General features: G+C 38.1%; 1 protein-coding gene across 1 annotated transcript in view; it reads right to left on the reverse strand.

The window, feature by feature from the left end:
- Positions 1 to 18,942, reverse strand: part of CFAP43 (cilia and flagella associated protein 43) — a 60,415-nt gene that overhangs the window by 33,592 nt on the left and 7,881 nt on the right. Inside the window, exons 7-20 of the mRNA XM_044431363.1 lie at positions 18,722 to 18,775; positions 17,818 to 17,897; positions 14,876 to 15,007; positions 12,860 to 12,976; positions 10,551 to 10,631; positions 8,637 to 8,785; positions 7,634 to 7,737; positions 6,254 to 6,394; positions 5,577 to 5,746; positions 4,873 to 5,025; positions 3,439 to 3,569; positions 2,749 to 2,914; positions 1,887 to 1,997; positions 941 to 1,018 (exon numbers count right to left, since the gene is read on the reverse strand). Coding sequence (XP_044287298.1) covers positions 941 to 1,018; positions 1,887 to 1,997; positions 2,749 to 2,914; positions 3,439 to 3,569; positions 4,873 to 5,025; positions 5,577 to 5,746; positions 6,254 to 6,394; positions 7,634 to 7,737; positions 8,637 to 8,785; positions 10,551 to 10,631; positions 12,860 to 12,976; positions 14,876 to 15,007; positions 17,818 to 17,897; positions 18,722 to 18,775 — 1,667 coding nt within the window. The remainder of the gene's footprint in view (positions 1 to 940; positions 1,019 to 1,886; positions 1,998 to 2,748; positions 2,915 to 3,438; positions 3,570 to 4,872; positions 5,026 to 5,576; positions 5,747 to 6,253; positions 6,395 to 7,633; positions 7,738 to 8,636; positions 8,786 to 10,550; positions 10,632 to 12,859; positions 12,977 to 14,875; positions 15,008 to 17,817; positions 17,898 to 18,721; positions 18,776 to 18,942) is intronic.

The following is an 18,942-nucleotide window of genomic DNA, read 5'->3' on the forward strand; positions in this document are numbered from 1 at the left end:
TTTGCACCCTGAAGCACACTAAAACAGAAAGCTCTTTAGCCTAAAAACTAAACGAAAAGGGCCTGGTCATTTTCCAATCTCATGAAGTAAGGAAGGATGTCAAGTGCAATTAAACTATTATACACTGGATAACTGGAGATAAACATTTGGTTTTGGCCTAAATTGTTTTCTTTGCAGGGGTTTTGTGAGAACCAACATGTGCATGTTAATAGGTGGATATGCAGGGGCTTGCACCTTTTTCTATGCATGGGGCAAACTTGATCTGCTCTTAAATGTTCATAGGCAGCTACAACTGTAACAGGAGCCTCTCAGGATGTTGGATGCATGCAAAACATCTGCATCTTTTTTGCCTTTCTTTGGTCATTCATAGCATGTGGGGTCCCATCATACCCTCCCTGGTCTATCCACATGGTTCCTCAGTTGGGGAAGCCCTTCGCATACTCCTTGCCTTTACCCTTGGTGTGCACAATGATACAAGAAGTAGGGGAACACTTGCTGTTATTTATAAACTGATCAGAGATAAAGCAGAGCCTTCCCAGCACACCACTCACTCCCCCAAATGGGTGAGAAACAATGCACAGGGGATCCCCACTTTATCACCAATCCTAAATCTGGGGTAACATTGAGGATTTCTCCTTCCATCTCTTCCCCAAGCCCCTTGGTAGCTTCTAGGGGACAGGGCTTGGGGACGGTCACATGGAGCAAGCCCCAAGCCCATGTACTGGCTGGGTAACCACTATAGGTCAGATCAGGTCCATGGACCAGATGTTGCCCATCCTTTGGATAAAGGGCTTTGAAAAAGCTATGCATTTAAAGGACCATTCTAAAGTCACAACAATGTGGGCAGTGTTATCATAATGTCCCATAATACTTTAGAGAAGCTGATGTGCAATGCCTTAACAGTGCCTCTAGAAGTATTCTGGCAATTTTTCCAACATACCTTTTTACGCAGTGCTTTAATTCCATCTTTTATTTCTTTTCTCTTTTCAGCAAACTTGCTAGTCTCATTCTCGATGGCCTGCAGCATAACAGACAGAAAGATGGTGGAAAGGAATAAAAAGAGTGGAACAGAAATATAACAAGACTATCTTGGATATGGTATATGAAGCAAAGCCCTGGAAAACTCTAATGGAGATTATAATGTGAAAAACCAATTAGCTTTAGCTTCAGTAAACAAGAATTCTCTTGGCTCTTTCTTTCTCTTAATAGCAAGATTAACTAGAAAGAATCTGCAACAAGCAGAATCCTGTGAAGGATGGCACCTTCTCAAACAGCAGATTGACTGTCATTAACTATCATAAGTTTCACCTGGATGCAGTCTTGTCCTGTTTCTAGTACAGACCACTGCAAACTTCCAAGGATCAGCAAATTTATTTACTGGCTTAGCTATCTCATTATGGAGTATCAAACATGATTTATTAGATTTGGAACTAGCAATGAACATGAACATTCTTTTTTCTTCTTTCCTCTAGAAAGTCCTGCTTCAAAAGAAAGCTTCCAGGTTTATTAAGCCATAATTTGCTGTAACACTCACACTGGAAAATTATTCAATGAGCAAAGCAGGCCTGGAACAAACCACATGTGCAATTTCAAAGTAACCTAAAGAAGTCTTCTATGAGGTTAGGCATGGGGATGTTCAAACATGTTGCCTTCTTCCAACCGACATGGTTTGTTGGATCTGAACTTAGCCAAGACAAACAGATAAACAAACTAACAAACAAACTGCAATAAAGGACGCTGCCATGGATACAACTGAAGTGGCTTGGTTTTCATTTCTTATTAGTCTGCATTTTTATTTTTATAATGCTGTGTCTTTAAAAATAAATTATTTCATAGGGTAGCATGACCAGATTACCATTAAGTCTTCATTGCAGTGCTGAACTTACCTTCTTTACTTTCTCTTCTAACCATGAAGGTTCATCAGATTTTGCTTGGGTCAGAAGATAGTATTCATCTTGATCCGTTGTTTCAATGGTAGATCCCTTTTGGAACCTCAACTTAAAAATATTTAAGACAGAACTTGTATTTTCCAGGACAGACAGACAGACAGACATAAATATATAGATATTTAATATATTTATTCTTATATATTTACATTGCAATGAAATTTAACATTAGTTACTTAATTTTCGATCACACCATATCACTTTACCCATAGTATTCATCAGTCATTTTCACACACTTCCCCAGCTGATCTATATGCACTGTCACTCTTCCATATATTTTCATACAAGGAAATATTTCATACATATTTCCATGCCTTTGTCAAAGTATATGCACAATTATTCCTATAACAATACTTTCTTACATAACAAACATACAGGGACAAATAATAATATGTGACCAGTGCAATGGATCCTTTTCTTTTCTTAAATAGAGTTCAAATATTGTATTTTTTTCCATTTTACTTCTTTTCTTATGGTAGAGTGTGGTTGTTTTGTATTGCACAATAACGAATATAAAAATCACATGCATATATATCACAGTTCTAAAATCGTACTGAAGTTGCTAATATCATACTCATTTTCAAGAGTTTTAACACAGAATGAAAAGAGACAATAAAAACGTAAAGAACAGAATGTCTACCCTGTATCAAAAAATACTGTTCTATTTCTCAACACTCCCCCATCCAACACATATTTGCAGCACATCTTGACTTGCAGTACATCTTATAAGCCATCCAGAGATGAACTGTATTGGACGGGATAAAAATATCCAAATAAATAAATAATTTAAGAAGTATAAGACCTGAGAAGTACTTTCAAAGGATAACTCATATGTGGGTTTTGAAGACATCGTCCACTCTGGCATGGATCTTAGAAATGAGTTTTCACGGAAAATATAGTTGTTATATACGGTAAGAAGATAGATGCCATAATCAACAGCATCCTTCATTTTGCGCTCTCCAAGCTTTCTGGAATGGGAGAAGAAAAAATGAGAAAAAATTATTGGTATTAGGATGTTGCCCTAGAATTGTTCACATTTTTTTCAGCCTCATTTTTTCATATGTAAGGCTAATAACATTAGCTGCTCTTAGCTGACAGAAAACAAGTAGCCAGAATAATTGACAGTATAGAATCTCAACCTTTTCCAGAGATTTTATCTTCCGGCAACTTGATTCTTTTACTTCCTCCCTCATAGAAATATTCAAGTCTTGGTAAGCTGGCATTACACAAATAAAGTCTGCATATGCCCAGCATTCCATATTTTATGGCAATGAATACACTACAGATAGTAATGAGAACATAGCATTCAAAATTAAAAACCTCAAAATTGTTTTAAGTCAGATAATGATTCTGAAATTTGGCAAAAGGATAGGGTATATAGGAAAAAAAACAAGGTTTGTATTGCTCTTGAATAGTAAAATAATAATAGAATAAGATTTCTGAAGTCTATCTGTTTCATACCATTGATAGATATTCTTAGACTCATACGTACTTCCATTTTAGACAAACAAGTGCTCCATCTTGCACACCATTGACAAGCATAAGTTGCCCATCCATTGAGAATGCCAGTGATCTGATTCCCCGTCCATTATATGAATGGCAGTACTCTCGAGCCATAACATCCTAAGGTCGGGTGGCAGGGAGGAAAAAAAAAAACAAAAATGCTTTTACCTGCTGCCTAGAATAATCATTTTGGAGAAAAGAAAGACTAGGGAGAACTGTGGTGGACAGGTTGGGAATACAAGACAGTATCTAATACTGTTGTTCCCTTTATGCATCTGAAGTACAGATACTACAAGAAACATCTAGCACTATGCCAGGAGTGTAGGCTGGTATGATGTACTTCCTTGGAAAACACTTCACTGCATCAATTGTGTAAGTGCAGCAGCCTTATTGGCTTATTGCCCACTATGACTGCACAGATCCAGTTTATTTAATTATAGCAATCTGTAACATATCTGGCCAAGCTTGGGAAGTCTTGCAAATGAAAAATAAATACATGTGAAATATCTTGTAAAGCCATGTCCATCTTAATGGACATGTTCATGTTTAAGAAAGCAACACTCCATAATTCAGGGGCTGATGCCATGTTTTAAAGTGTAAGATTTTCTTACTGATGGTAGATGGAGTTCTAGAAGTACATGGGGCATTTTACTCTTTCATAGCTTTCTTCAGATTGAAGTGGGTATGGGTAAGCAATGAAACCTTCGCATTAATCAGGATTAAAATCAATAGATATAACATTTACCCATAATTAAGATAATCAGGGAAGGGTTTGGGGAACTAATGCATCACACAGCTTTCAATATCTTAACAGTGATTAAGCCATCTCTGCTACTCCATTTAATGTAAAGTGGGGGATAATGGTCTTGAACCAGGGTTTCCAGCGGTCAGTTTCCAGATATTTAGTTCATATGCCACCAGCACACTGATTTTCGGCAGATCAGGCAGACTAAAGTCAGCTGTGCCCTGTAGGATGAGTAGCAGCCTGAATATGTAGTTATCTATTGAAATTCTTTTCAGACTGCTCTACACCCAAAGATATTAGAGCAGTACACAAGTCATGAATAAAATTAAGCATGCTAAAACACACTACAAAATAATACTATATGATAATGACAAATGAAAGCAGCAAAAGAGCAGAATAGACTAAAACTATAAACCATCTTTAAAACGCTTTGGCAAATAAAATAGCTTTTTGCTGGCAAACATTGTTTGTAATGCTGGCACCTGTTGAATTCCAGAAAAGAGGATATCTGTTTTAAGCTATTTTAAATTGTTTTTGTATGCTACCTTGAATGCCATTTTTGGTAGAAAGTCAGGGTATAAATCAAATACATGAATAAATAGCTATTGCAAACGCATGTGAAATTTGCCTTGCAGCTCTAGAGCATAGGTTGAATGGGAACTACACTCTGATAATTACCATACTTGAAGTATCATGGATAAAGAGCAGCCCACTCTCTGAAGCTGAAGCTAACCACTTGCCATGATATGACAAACGAAGGAAAGCACGTCCAAACTGTTTGCTTGATATCTTTTTCTCTGAAACAGTAACTGGCTGATCTTTCCAGGATATCTGCGAACCAAAAAGGTAATGCCGCAAGTTACAATGAATGCAACAGAAACAGCACCCAGAGATGTTCATGTCAACTAAACAGAGGATTGGACTTTCTATGGTCCCCAGACAAAGGTCCCCAGATAGGGTTTCCTACTTATACCCCCATTTACTATGCTACCCCATCTTGTATGGAACAGTCCCCATTTCAAATCTCTCTTTGGATCTCATTTCTGCAAAACCATTTCCTAGACAGCCTTAGCTTTTCTGGCCTGTCTGATTCTTCTTAATTCTATTCACCTCATTTCTGATACTACTGCCTACCATGCTTGGTTGCACATTCCTGAGTTATTAGTTTTGGTTGTTTGGATAGGTGAAACTCTTACCAGTTGGGACCAGGGTTTTGGCTGGCTTTATTTAGTTTATCCTGATAACTCTCCCTAGATGAGGCAAGCAGCTCGTAAGTAGAAGAAAGGGTGGCATTTTCTACTGATTAGGTAGAAACATCCCTTGTAGTCTATTTTGTAAGGCTGCTGAGAGACAGAGTGGGACATCCAAAAATCAACACATACCTTTGTGGAAAGAAGATACTTGCAGATGAAAGGAGCCTGGCTAGCATAACCAAACACTGTGCTGTCTTTCCTCATGACCAGAGAGGTTAGGGGGTAGTCCAATTCATATGTACGCTTATGAATGACACTGTCTTTCAATATCCCTCTTTCTGTGATACATTCCTCATTCTCTGCAGATTAAAAAAGAGTTACAATAGGAGGAGTCATAGATAAATCTACTTTTAGGCCCTTAGAAATAGACAATTGGGACTTGCACTAAGGTGTTGCAAGGTGGAGGGTTCCTATTCAAAATTCCATTCAAAGGACCAGTCAACCATGTCCTTTTCCAGGAAGCACCATTCCAGTTCTATTCCCCTATCTTTTGTTCCCAACCATATCCCTACAGTCACGCAACTTCTGTGTTCACTGAACATGCTTAGTCCTCTTCACTTAAATCTTTTGTTTTCTGCTCCCCTTTCAATGTTTCTTTTTCCCTATTGATACTTTTGTTGCTGTAATTCTGTGAACCTTGCACTTTCTCCATGCCTATTGATACTTCCTCTTGAGAACAGATTGTGGTATTTCACTGACAAAAGCATCCACACTCAGATAATTCTTTTTATGTTAATAGACAAGATTTTCAAAAATAGTGTGGACACATAACAATAGCAAAATTTCATACAGTATTTCATTTTTACCCAAAACAATCTTTGAAGAAAGAGTAAATATCTCCACTCTTGCTCTTTTGATCTCTGGTGGACAAAGCAGTGCAATTACTTCAGATGAATCCTTCTCTACATCATAGAGTGATGTTATGTCAATAATCTCATTGCTCAGTGCTAAAATGGAAACAAATCAACAGATAATACCAGATATAATACCAAACTAATATGTCCCTTCTATTTGTGCACTATATAAAACAGTTCCTACAAGGGTGAAGCTATAAAAATTAATTATTTTACTTAATTTAATATATTTCTATGTTTCCTTCATTCCATCATAGAACTAAAGGTGGTGTACATAGAGTTTCTAGGATACTTAGAATAGCAAGGTAAATACAACTTATGCCTTTAAACTACACCCTAGAACAACCAGTTCATCTACATACATGTAAAGATATGTATGCATTTGTGTATGGTATAACTTCTCTGTCAACAACAACAACACACACAGATGCAAATAACATTTCAACCTAACTAATGACAACCTCACTTTATCATCTGCATTTTGTTATGCAACCTATGTTTGCTAGAAAAAACATCTTAGGTAGAAATTAAGCATGGTTTCCAAAATATCATGAGCCAACTATCGAAAAGCTGATGAACATGAACATTGTTTAGAAACTTTAATGTCGTTACTTTCTGCCACATTGATTCCAGACTTTCTGCAACAGCTATACAAGTTACACACAAAACTACAGTGGTACCTTTGCTCATGAATGCCTCAGTTCACAACCAAATTGGGTTGTGAACTGAAATTTCTGAAAAAAATTGTCTCAGGTCACAAACTCCACATTGGGTGACAATCGTAATCGCACCCGTCTCCTCCACAAGTGCACCCGCGATCATGCCTGTCTCCCCCCACCAGCACACCCACGATCGCACCTGTCTATGGCCACAATCGTGGTCGCGCTCATGCAGGGATGATGGGCGCGATTGTGATCGTGCTGCAGGGGGGATATGGCAGCGTTCATGTTTGGGGGGTGGGGGAGATGGCTGCAATCTTTGCTGTTCACATTTTTGTGATTAAAAAAAATAGTTACAGAACGGATTAACCTTATTTACATTGAACCTTACGGGGAAATTTGACTTGGCTCACAACCATTTTGGGTCACGACCAGAGTCCTGGAACGGATTAAGCTCATGAGCCAAGGTTCCACAGTATTTTTTAAAGGATCCAAACAAATATTGTTGGGGCAGCAGCAAAAACTGAAAGACTCAAAAATTGCTTTTAAATAAAGGTGGCATGCAAACCAGATGATTCTCTGGTAACAAGAAAGTTAATTCTAGAATCATATCTACCAACAATTATAACTATCATATACAGAAAATAAATATCCACAAATGCTTTTATATTACCTACACATCCAAGGACTGCAAAAAATGCTGAAGGCATAGCATTTAGAATAAAGATATTTCCATCTGTAGTTGATGTTATGAGAAACTGACCACTTTGTTCATAGCTTCAGAAAAAGAAGAGCAAAGGCAGCATATTAAAATGCAAGTACAGTTTTTAACATGAAACACAGCAACTGATAGAGCCCTTAAAGCCCAACAATGACCCCAATTATTTACAAGGAAGTGTGAAAGTTTTGAACTTAAATTACGTATTTAGGTCAGAAACAGCTGTGTGATTAGATCAGGTTTGACTAAACTCTTCAGCTCTGCAATACTTTGCTGTGGATCATCTAAACATAGTGCTGAATGTCAGTGAAATTTAGAGTGCAGCTCTTACTATTGTTCAGCATCATACTTAACATTAATACATCTGCTCGTGTGATATAGAATAAAGAGTGTTCCAGCTGAGATATAGTTGTGTTTAAGCTACTGATGCCCATCTCTTAGCAGCAGCCAACACTGTGACACATGGAGGGAGGAATTAGATCAGTAAGACAATTGGAAAAAGGTAGCTAAGTGCTGAGCCCAGGCCCAGGTTTTGACATTCAGCCTAGTTGGAATGGACTAATCAGGAACCCCTTCAGCCATTGGCCTCTGACCTGGGAAACTCTGGGCTAGATTCTTCTGAAGAACTGCCCATCTTCACACTAGGGGCTAAGTAATTCCCAGTGCCTGGTAACTAGCATATACAATACGTAAGTTGTAACCTGAGTGAGAAGTGACAGTGCTAAGGCTCCAGCCAGAGAACTATCTGTTTAATATTCTCCACTCTTCAGGAAGGGGAGGCTTGACTTCAGAAGAATCAAAGGCCTTGAGCTCCAAGCCTCCATTTTCTGCTAGTTGTCACCTTGGAGCTATCCAGGATCCTGAAATTCTAACTTATGCATCTGTCACATCCAGGAGGCTTTCCTCTTGTGGTAAGGTCCAGCCACTCAATTCTACTATTATCAATTTGTCAACTTACTGCAAAAATTGTACAGGAACCTCAGAAAGCAGAACCCGGTGAACCATCCGAGGAGATTCAACATCAGTAAGATCCACGAAGCAGATCTGACCCTTTTTAGTTCCCACTGCAAGAGAGTGAGAGGACTGGCTGCAGGCCATTGCAGTGACCTGGGGAGGGAGCAGATGACTGAGTTTCTTTGTGGTAAGACAATGCATAAAAAGATTTGAGGATAAGTATTCTCATTTTTTCAATATAATTTATTTTTCATAGGGTTTTTAAAAAAGAAGAACCCCTCTAATACTGCACAAAGCATTCCTAGACAATTGTATGCACAAATTTTAAAATTAGGAATGTCTTCTGGGTAGAATGTCAGAGTACTTGCCTAGAAATACCTTGTTTCATTAGGCATTGCATTTTTATTAGGGTTGTGTTCATAGACGTAAACTCAAATTTAGGTAGTTTGCTAGGAGAATCTACTATATTTGTCATTCCCAGGTGTACAAACTTACATGCTTATCTGGCTAACTTCCATATTGTTATTCAAACCAAGATTGATTATGAGCACCTACATGATTGGCATGATTGAAGTATCTAAACCCACCATTTCTCTATTTTATTTATTTATTTATTTATTTATTTATTTATTTATTTATTTAAAACATTTGTATGCCACCCAATTGCATCATGCCACATCTAGGCAGCTCACAATCACATTTAAAAAGACAATAAAAACCAATTACATCACATTAAAAAGAACATCAATAAAATACAGGCAGAGATACAAATCAGATATGACCTGATTCAGCTTGGCTTTAGTCTCTACCTTCTGAAGGAAGCGTAAGGGCACAGTCTTATCCCCACCCTTCTGCAATGTGCTTCCGTTGGCTGGAGCGAGGCATGTTAGTCATGGTCTCTGTTGCTGTTATGCTTTGCTCTATGCATTTTATGTAGGCAGCTGTTTTCATGAAGCAAAGGAGGCAAGGATGCTAACAGAATCAGTGTAGGTAGATGGTTCCAGTCTCCTCCCCTTCCTGTCCCCTGGTAAGCCCTATTCCCCCTTCTGAAGGGAAACTTCCACTCTTGTGAAGTGGGCAGGGCTGGAACTCAATTGCTGCAGTTTGAACCCCAAGACACTGGAATTCCAAAAACCTCTATAACCTCCTAGGCAATGTCTGGAGGCCATAGAATTGTGCCTTAATTGTCTTGTTTGCAACACTCATGAAATGATGTCACCAAACACCTTAGGTTGCCAAATCAATCAGTGTAAAATTACTTCTTGGTCCTTTGACTCAGATCAAGTGCTGTCCTGAGTACAGTTTGAACAAATATGAACATTTCAATACTGTTTGAAGTTAATACCTACTTCTTGACCATTTGTCTCTAGTATAAAAGATATTATTTTTCTTGTTTGGTAAATAAAATTTTACTCAAGCCATGGGTGATGGTGAGTGGCACTGTAAGGTATATTGCAAAGAGAATACAAAGAAGATGTAAAGAGGGAAGGGAGCAGTGCAGCTTGTGAAAGCTGGTGAGGGAGGACGGAATTTGGGCTCATAATTTGACAACCAAACTGTGATTTCTGCTGTTGTACATTTGTCCTCTTAATATTCTATTCTATTCTAAATGCATTTGCCTAAAAATCCTTTTAGAAAACTTTAAAACCATGTAATGTAGAAGAACAAACAATATATAAATATAAAATCATATTATATATTGTTCATTTCATACAAATTCAATATGCCACAGAAATGTTCATTTCTTCTTCCAAACATCACCTTACCAGAGAATTTTCTTACTTGAAATTGCATTTGCATGTGTCAGAATTGTGTGTGTTTCTTCTGGTTCTCTGTAGGGCCAATTGTAAGAAAGGCACATATAAAATACAGATGATGCATCACATTAATTAAAAACTCAAATTCCATTTGTGCATACCAAGGTGTGGAGATTTAATTTACTGATAAAAGCACCTTCATCCAATTGCCAAACATGTACCTCTCCTGATTCAGCTACAGACTGTAAGAAAAAAGGGAGAGGAAGAGATAGGAAAAAACAAATTGGTAGAAAAAGGGGGATTCTCTACAACAGGAATTCAGTGAAGATGATGATGATGATGATGATGATGATTAGAACATTTCTATGCCGCCCCTTGCCGAAGCCTCGGGGCGGCTTACAACACAATACAATAAAATACAATACAATATAAAAATAACAATATAAAATTAAAATTAATAATATAAAATAAATAAAAATATAAACGATATAAAAGAAGTTATAAAAGAAAAGTTATAAAAGAAAAGAAAAGAATGCATGACCCTTCCTTCATGAAAATTTGCAGGGCCTTTTCACAACATCCTCAATCTAAGATCCTTCACTAAGTTTTCCATCCATTTCTGTGGCTTTATTTTAGAGCTCTGAAAGGTATTTTCCTAGAGGGTACCACTATTCATTAAAGAAGCATAGTGCCACTCTATAACAGTGCCACCTTGTGTTATGCAACAGAACATATGGAAAGGCAGATGGGAACCCGCCCGTCCCCGCCTCTAAGCAAGCAAGCTGATAAGAAACATGTTCCAAACCAGCACAAAGAAAATGGAAGAAGTTCTGTTACTAAAGCAATGAGTAGGTGCTACTTAAAAGCAGGCTGAAGACTCAACATATTAGCCACTTTGGTACATCGGTGTGCTCTACTTGCTTTGTACAAGGTTTTGTAAAGGCCAAACAATTGTGATAGCCACAATTCTGGGTGATTAAACAAGAAACTGCTCCACAATCATATAAGGAACTGCAGGGTCCAATTAGAAAGAAAATGTATGTGGAGGTGGGAAGCACAGAGTAGTCATCCCCAGCCTTCCAGTAGACTCATTCCTCAAGTCACTTTTATCTCATTAAGATATCAGGATTTACCCCAACTCTGAGAAAGCATTTAGGGAAAGGGACTTGAAGGTGGCAAAAACCACAGGGGTGGGGGGTAAGTTCTATACCTTTTACCCATCCCCTCCATTTTGCTCACCTATCTCTTTACTCTTTGCTTTTAAAATCAAACCTCAACTTTTCTATATGGTTAGGGCAATTACCAGTCTAAACCCATTGTCTCTAAGATAGCTCACCATTTAGGCATATAATTAGAGGACAACACCTTAGTTGGTGCCATAACTAAAGTGGCAATCTATTCCCATGAAAACTGGCAGAGCTGGTATTGATTTCAAACAGGAGTCTCTGGGGTCCAGCTGTGATGGCAGGATTGAAACCCCAAAGCCTGCTTGTAATCCAGCATGTGGTGCGCCTGTATAAGCAGGTCCAGTATTACAAGAGTTCACTCTAGTTCTCAGGAGTCCTTTATTATTTTGGAGATTTCCATTTTCAGAGGTGCATGCTCTTTAACCCTTAGTGGCTTTAACGTTATACTGCTGATGACTGAGATAAGATACAGTCATGAAACTAGCATAGCTACTAAAGGAACACATATAACAATTCCAACACTCTCCATCTTCTCTATTCAGTCTTGGATTATTGTAGCCCACATTTAACCCTTGGATGGTATTCAGAGTATTTTAGAATAGCTTCCAATGGAAAGAAAATGACAAGATTCTATCTGGGGTGATCAGGGCTGTCCGTGTTTATCATCCTCTTCTTATTCCAGAAGAGGATATAAACATAAAACCACTTATTCTAAAGCATTTACTCCTCAGTAAATGATTTGCTGCCATAATGAATATATGAAGAACATGCATATATGAAGAACATGAACTATAAACTGTAAAGTGGAGAATAAAGTAGAAGCAATACTTCTATAGGGCCACCCTCACACATGACCATTTTTCTACATGAATTTAACTGCTATGTAAGAAAAGATGTGACTCCTGTCACTCACACACATTTCTATCACAGCCCAGACTCTGGAGACTATGTTCTATATGACTCTTCCTTATGGTACTCAAAGTAGAAATGTTAGACTTATGACAAAAATTTCTTCTCTTCCTTCTCCAGCAGCTGAACTGAATGAAGGTGGTTTACTTAGATTCATAGCATTGTTTAGATTAGAATGTTATGCAAAATAAATCAGGTAAAATATTAAAATAATCAAAGTAGGTAAAAGGTTTCAAGTTTTATTTAAAATTGGGATTGCAATAGTCTCTACCAAGCAAGCCTGCAATATAATAATGGCACTATGGACTGTTAGAACTCTGAAAATATTGGTGGGGGTGATATTCTAGCATTTGATAAAAGTGATAATTCCTTACCACACAGTGCTTGGTTCCTGGAACAATAAAATCAGCTCCTACAAACGGGCTTATACTTGCATCCAATAAAAGAGTAACTACTTCAGACTCATTGGGATTAAAAATGCAGACAGAACCCTGTTAAATAGAAATGACAATTTAATGCTGGAAGGAAAAAGAAAGCATTCAATACAGTTCTATATTCTTGATTATTTTCATAAAATATGCTCATCTTTCTCAAATAAATGATCCTGAGAATATTTGAATTCAAAGTGAGTAACACTGCTAGGTAATTGTTTGCCTTCTGGATGCTTGTAGTAGTTTGAAAAACTGGTTGTCACACTACCTAGTTCATCTTTGGAGCACTTGTAATTCCATTGAAATTTGACTACTACTTTGTAATCCTGATTAAGTTCTAGTCTTTCACTGCACGTTGAGAAATGGCTATGCCTCTTTCCTCATAAGAAGTAGGACATATGAAGTACCCAGACATTCAGATCTTCTTTGGAAGTCTTTCTGCAGCAGCCCCTATGAGGGGAAATAGCAGGAGGCTATTAAGGAGATGACCTCTTCAGTGGTAGAACTCTCCTCAGACAAACTTATCTAATGCCCAAATGGTTCTCTTTTGGGCAGCACTTGAAAATCCTCCATGCATTTAAAATATATTCTAGTTCTTAATAACCACAAGGAAATGTGCATGCAGTCTTTCGAAGCTATTCTTTTCTACTTCATGAGGCATCTACTGTGCACTCATCATCCTTCTCTCACCAAAGTTGAGAGATGCCAACTTTACATGACATTGTTATCCTCCAGAGCCTCTCCTGCATTTTGTAACCATTCTTGCAGCTTTAAAGAAAAAGAGGATAATGAGGTGATCAATCTTAAAGGTGCAACAAACTAGAATAAATACTTTTGTAATTCAGCAATAGCTCATGATAACTATACATACTGTATACTGTATAATATTCAATACTGGAGCACAGAGAAGGTAACATTCTGGGGGGTGAGGGAAACCCACATATAAACAATGCTCTCTTTTTCCTTCAAAGAAAATGCAAGAAGCCTCTAGGAGGATTAAACACCTCATGCAAGGAAGCTCAATGTCAGGAATAGCATTACTAAGCTGGGAATAGTGTTAGGAATTCTAAGTCAGGAATAATGTTCGCTGGGACTATTGGATGCCTCAGATGCCCAGACCTAACTGCATCTAGGCTAAAATAAAGCATTTCCTTGTGAAATGTAAATCTGGAAAACCCTTTCGGTTATAGCACCAGAAGTAAAATATGTGCTAAAATGCAACTGTAAAGAACATAAGTAACATAAGTAATCACTGTCTTTGATTTTACTGGTGCTTATGCCCACAAGTAATTTTAGATGTATAAATTAGGAATCAAGAGTAGCAGCACATAATGTATTCTGATCTTGGAGGCCCTCATCTATTCAAAGCCTTGTTGCACGCTTATGAGCAGCATGAAAAGAACAAGAGTTCCTGTTGCTTCCCCTCTGTGGGGTTATTTTCTATTTCAAGGGGCAAGATTCCTCAGAGCTGGTCTAAGTTCTCTTCCATATCAGGGGCATTGTTGGAGGATGAGGATACTATGGCCTCAACAGAACCAATGATTTCTCTTTACTAGCCCATGTGTTCTTTTCTGCCTTCCAAAAAGGCCACTACTGTCCTCCTGTAAGAGAAAGTTGGTGTTCCAATTTTCTTCTCTAAAGTTGGAATGTTATCTATAGCCTTGGAAAAACATGCTGCTACGGCCCATGGTAACACTTGCTCTAAAAGCTTACACCTACTCTCTTAACCTGCTGAATTTCATACCCTGTTCCTCATTGATATTTGTTAGGTATTAAACTTAGAGGAAGTCATCTACCCAGCATCATCTAATAACCATCATCTCCCACATGTACTTCATATCCATTGGATGTTCCCATGTTAGAGTGACTACGGACTTGTTTTATGATGCATGAAAGAATCTCTATCAGTATAAAAGCTAGAAATCACATTTAGTAATATTTTTGTCTTGAACAATATACCTTTTCTGTTTCTACCAATAAGTAAATATAGTCAGGGGAGAATACAAGATTTGTTATGGGCTCGTTCATTTCCAGGCAGTCTTCTGTCTGAAAAGTTGTGCCTTTCAATTTGTAACAACGCACACAACCATCCTGTGGAAAAACATGCATATCAAAAACAGCATAATTACTAGTAGGCATCCACAACAACCACTTATTTTCTTAAAATGTCACTTGGAACCAAACTAGATGAGATGCTGGATAGCAGTAAGTCTCTCTTCTAGATTTTAAAAACTGCTTTTCAAAAGCAGGGTTATATATGGGAGCACTGATAAGTGGAATGAGTTCAGGACTATGATAATCCTAATCCAGTTTTCCTTATACTGTATGTCTTCTTTTAGGGAGGCAAAATACACCTTTGTCTGATGTCTTTGCATATAAAAAACATTCTGTTCCTCCATATTCTGTTCTCACAGTAGCTTCTTGTCCATGATACAGTCTATAGATCAGGGCAATTAAGTGGTGAGGTAGGTATGCCCATTTCTTCCAGAACCATCTATAGCTTCTTGTGATACTAAATAGCAATGTAAGTGAAAAAGTTAACCCCTTCCATCCACCAGGGCTGGAACCCGATCCAATTAGATCCTCACTCTAAGGTTTAAAAGGAAAGGAAAGGAAAGGAAAGGAAAGGGATAGATCCAGTGTCTCATCTGGCTTGGCTCTTACAAAGCCAAGCTTCTGGGCATGCATTTGGTGCAACTCCAGAATTGCATTATTGGAACTCCAAACCATCTCTGCTTTTAAAAGGAAGATATCTTGCTTGTTGACCAGTGAAATAATAAAGCTTTCTGATGGAGGGGAAGAATGAACCTCATGCTTTGCATGGTATGACTACTATTCCTTTGAAAATGTTTCACATAAAGGTACATTACACAAACTTGTGCAGAGAACAGTGTCATGGGTCATGATTTCTCCCAGCTAAATAAAAATTAAGGTGTCTTTTCTGTATGGTGCTTGTTCCTTATTTATTTATTTGTGGCTTTTATAAATTGTTTGATAAGAACAGCTGTCTCAACAGTGCACAGATTAAAAACAATCTAAAAACATAAAACATACAGTATGTTCAGAGCCATGAACAGGAATCATGTATCATGTGCATTCAATATTGCTGGATGTCCCCATTGTAGGACTGATTTCGTTACTTCTGAAATTGTGTGTTGGTCTGACAAAAATGTTGTTAATGTGTTCTGCCTCCCCTGTGCCCATCCTTTATGGACCTTAATGCAATGCTTCTGGGGTTTGTTAAACTGCAATATCCCGTAAGACTGAAATCACTAAGGTGTGGTTTAAGTTCTGACTAAAAACATAACTTAAACACCAGAATCAGTTTGCAATTCTGGTTTGTGCTTTCCATTAATTTTCCATATTATATTTCTTCCACAGGACAAGGAACAGCCCCACTTGATCTTTATGAGTCTGCCCTGTTCACGTATAAATATGGGATCTGGACATTTAGTTGTATATAGTAACCCTCCCCCCCCCCCCCATTTTAGTATTAGTTTAGAAAGCCAAACAACTTGGGACCAGGATACCTGAAAGGGCACCTTCTCTCTTTCCAGTTCATTGGATGGCACATTCCTGGTGGTTCCATATGGATCTATGACCCAGTTGGCATTCACTCAAAGAAAAGCCTCCAGTGTGGTGCCTCCATTTCTCTGGGAAAACCTGCCTTTTTGGTGCCTCTTGAAAACACTTTTGTTGCATGAAACTTTCCTGAATTAACCAGCCAATGTTTTATTGACTTAGTCTTTGACATGTTTAATTCCTTTACCAGTTTATCTTCTATTTTTCACCACTCTGGAATCTTCCAAAATACAGGGGTACATAAATTTTGCGGAATTAATTAAATTTGTTAATTTAACTACTGAAATTATGTATGTATGGTACCTGAATTTGCTTTCTTTGTTCTTTCCTCCCCATTCCTTTTTTCATTTGTACCATACATATATGCCTGTGGGCAAAGATGCTTACCTTTTTAATTCCTGTACCATACTCATACTTAGAAAATGTTAGGAGTACTGCCACTACTGCCATCACAAACACATTATGAGAAAATAAGCAAAACCACACATTAGATTTATTGCCATGATTTCGACAGACCACAAAATTGATACTCCATGCAGTGCTGGCTGTATCCCAGGCTTCACAGTGTGCACTGACCCAACAGGATACCAGGTGAAGCCACCCTTTGGCAGGTACTGGGGAGAATGAGCACTCCTGCCAGCACTGCCCATATCTCAGATGGGATATTACTGCTGAGTGGACCCAAGAGGCTGGATATGGAGATGTTGCAGACGAGGGGCTCAAAATCTGGCTTGTCCTGGCAAGTCATCATAATTTATTTTAAAGCAAAGTGTATATTCCTGACTCTGTATATAGTTACTTTTTTGTTTACTCTTGGTTTCTCTTTGTGACACATGATAATCTGAAAGAGATGGGCTTGTTCAACAGGGGTTTGGAGTACAGAGGATACTGCCCTGGAGATTAGACTAGGGGACCTTCCAGTATATCCAGCAATACGATTATGTCTACTGCAAAGTTAGCCATGTGTGAAATCAAATTCCTCCTCTGATTGCTTAGTATTTACAGCCCTAGACAAGAGGTTCTTTGAATGCTTGGCATCTTTATTCCCAGAGTTACACACTGGGGTCTCTAAAATATTTTTCTTGCAAGTGTTTGGGCCTGGGATTTATTTATCTCAAAGGAACGTGTCAGTTAACTAACACAAGAGCTATGCTGTGGGGACCTGGAAATGACATCTTGAGCTCATTGAAAATACAGCCTGGTTTCTGTGGAAGGGAATGCAATGGTAAAAATTCAGTGTGTGGCAGTACTCTTCTATACTTGCTCCACAGACCTGTGGTCAAGCAGCAGCTGTAAGACTCTACTGAATGACGACTTACATTTCCACCTGCGTAGAGTCCATCCTTATGAAGTGCCATGGCAAGCAGGACCACATTTAGAGCTTCCCTCCTTCCTTCTGCTATGTAAAGTATTTACAAAATATGAGTCTTTTGAACATTATCACTTGGATTTCATAGACTCTAAAATGAATGGCTAGCATGCGCAAGGCAGTGATGCCACAGAGTGATGTGGCACAATCAGAAATTGTATTTATATTGTTTGCATTCATATGGAAAGGTGTATCTAAGCCTTTATTGTGCCTATGTACCACTCAGGATAGATCACAATGATTTAAAACCAGAGCATAATATAAAATATGTATACATTCAATAAAATGCAAGGGTGACCAGTAGCAGATACCATAAACAAAAGAATGTCAAACAAAACAAGCAAGTAGCAAATAAAAGCCAGTAGGCATAGAAATGTCTTAACTCAACTGGTGAAAGGCTTTGAGAGTATGGGTGCATTGTACTACACTGGGAAAGTGGTCCCTAAATATTGGAGTCAATAATTAGTTTATTTACTTCTAGATAACAATGTACATTCCTGTCGTGCACTCTGCCTTTCTCACACAGAGGGGGAAATAGCTCCTGCTTATAGCACTATCGGTCAGTTGCAGCTAATTTTAAAGGTATCATAAAACCTCTGCAGGGTACAAACACATCTGGCAGCTGTTGTTTATTTATTTATTTGCTTTTTGTTTTGGTTGTCCAGTTATACTGGCAGTGCTGGGGATTGGGACAGTTTGATGAAAATACCAGGTCCCACATCACTTTCCTGTTTCATATAGGTCTCTGAGCCCTTGTGCTCTGCCAGAGAACAATCTACAAGAAGAATACTATTATAATCCTCCGAAGTGGCAGATGCTTTTCTGCAAAGGCAATTAGTGTTAAAAGTAAATACCTTCTGCTTTCCTGGAACTGTGTGATAACGATCGAAAAGTTGCTCGCTTTTTTGCTGGAAAAGAAGTGAAAAAATGTCATTTGTGGCCAATATAATGTATTGACAACTCCGCTAGGGCCAGTTTCAATGTAAATTAAGAGAAAGTAGTACTCCACATTATACCAATCTACTTGTAGCTGTAAAGCAAACTCATATAATGTACTGAATGCACCGCTTTACTG

The sequence above is a fragment of the Varanus komodoensis genome, unplaced genomic scaffold, assembly GCF_004798865.1.
Source record: "Varanus komodoensis strain SLA01 unplaced genomic scaffold, ASM479886v1 scaffold1, whole genome shotgun sequence".
Classification (NCBI taxonomy): domain Eukaryota; kingdom Metazoa; phylum Chordata; class Lepidosauria; order Squamata; family Varanidae; genus Varanus; species Varanus komodoensis.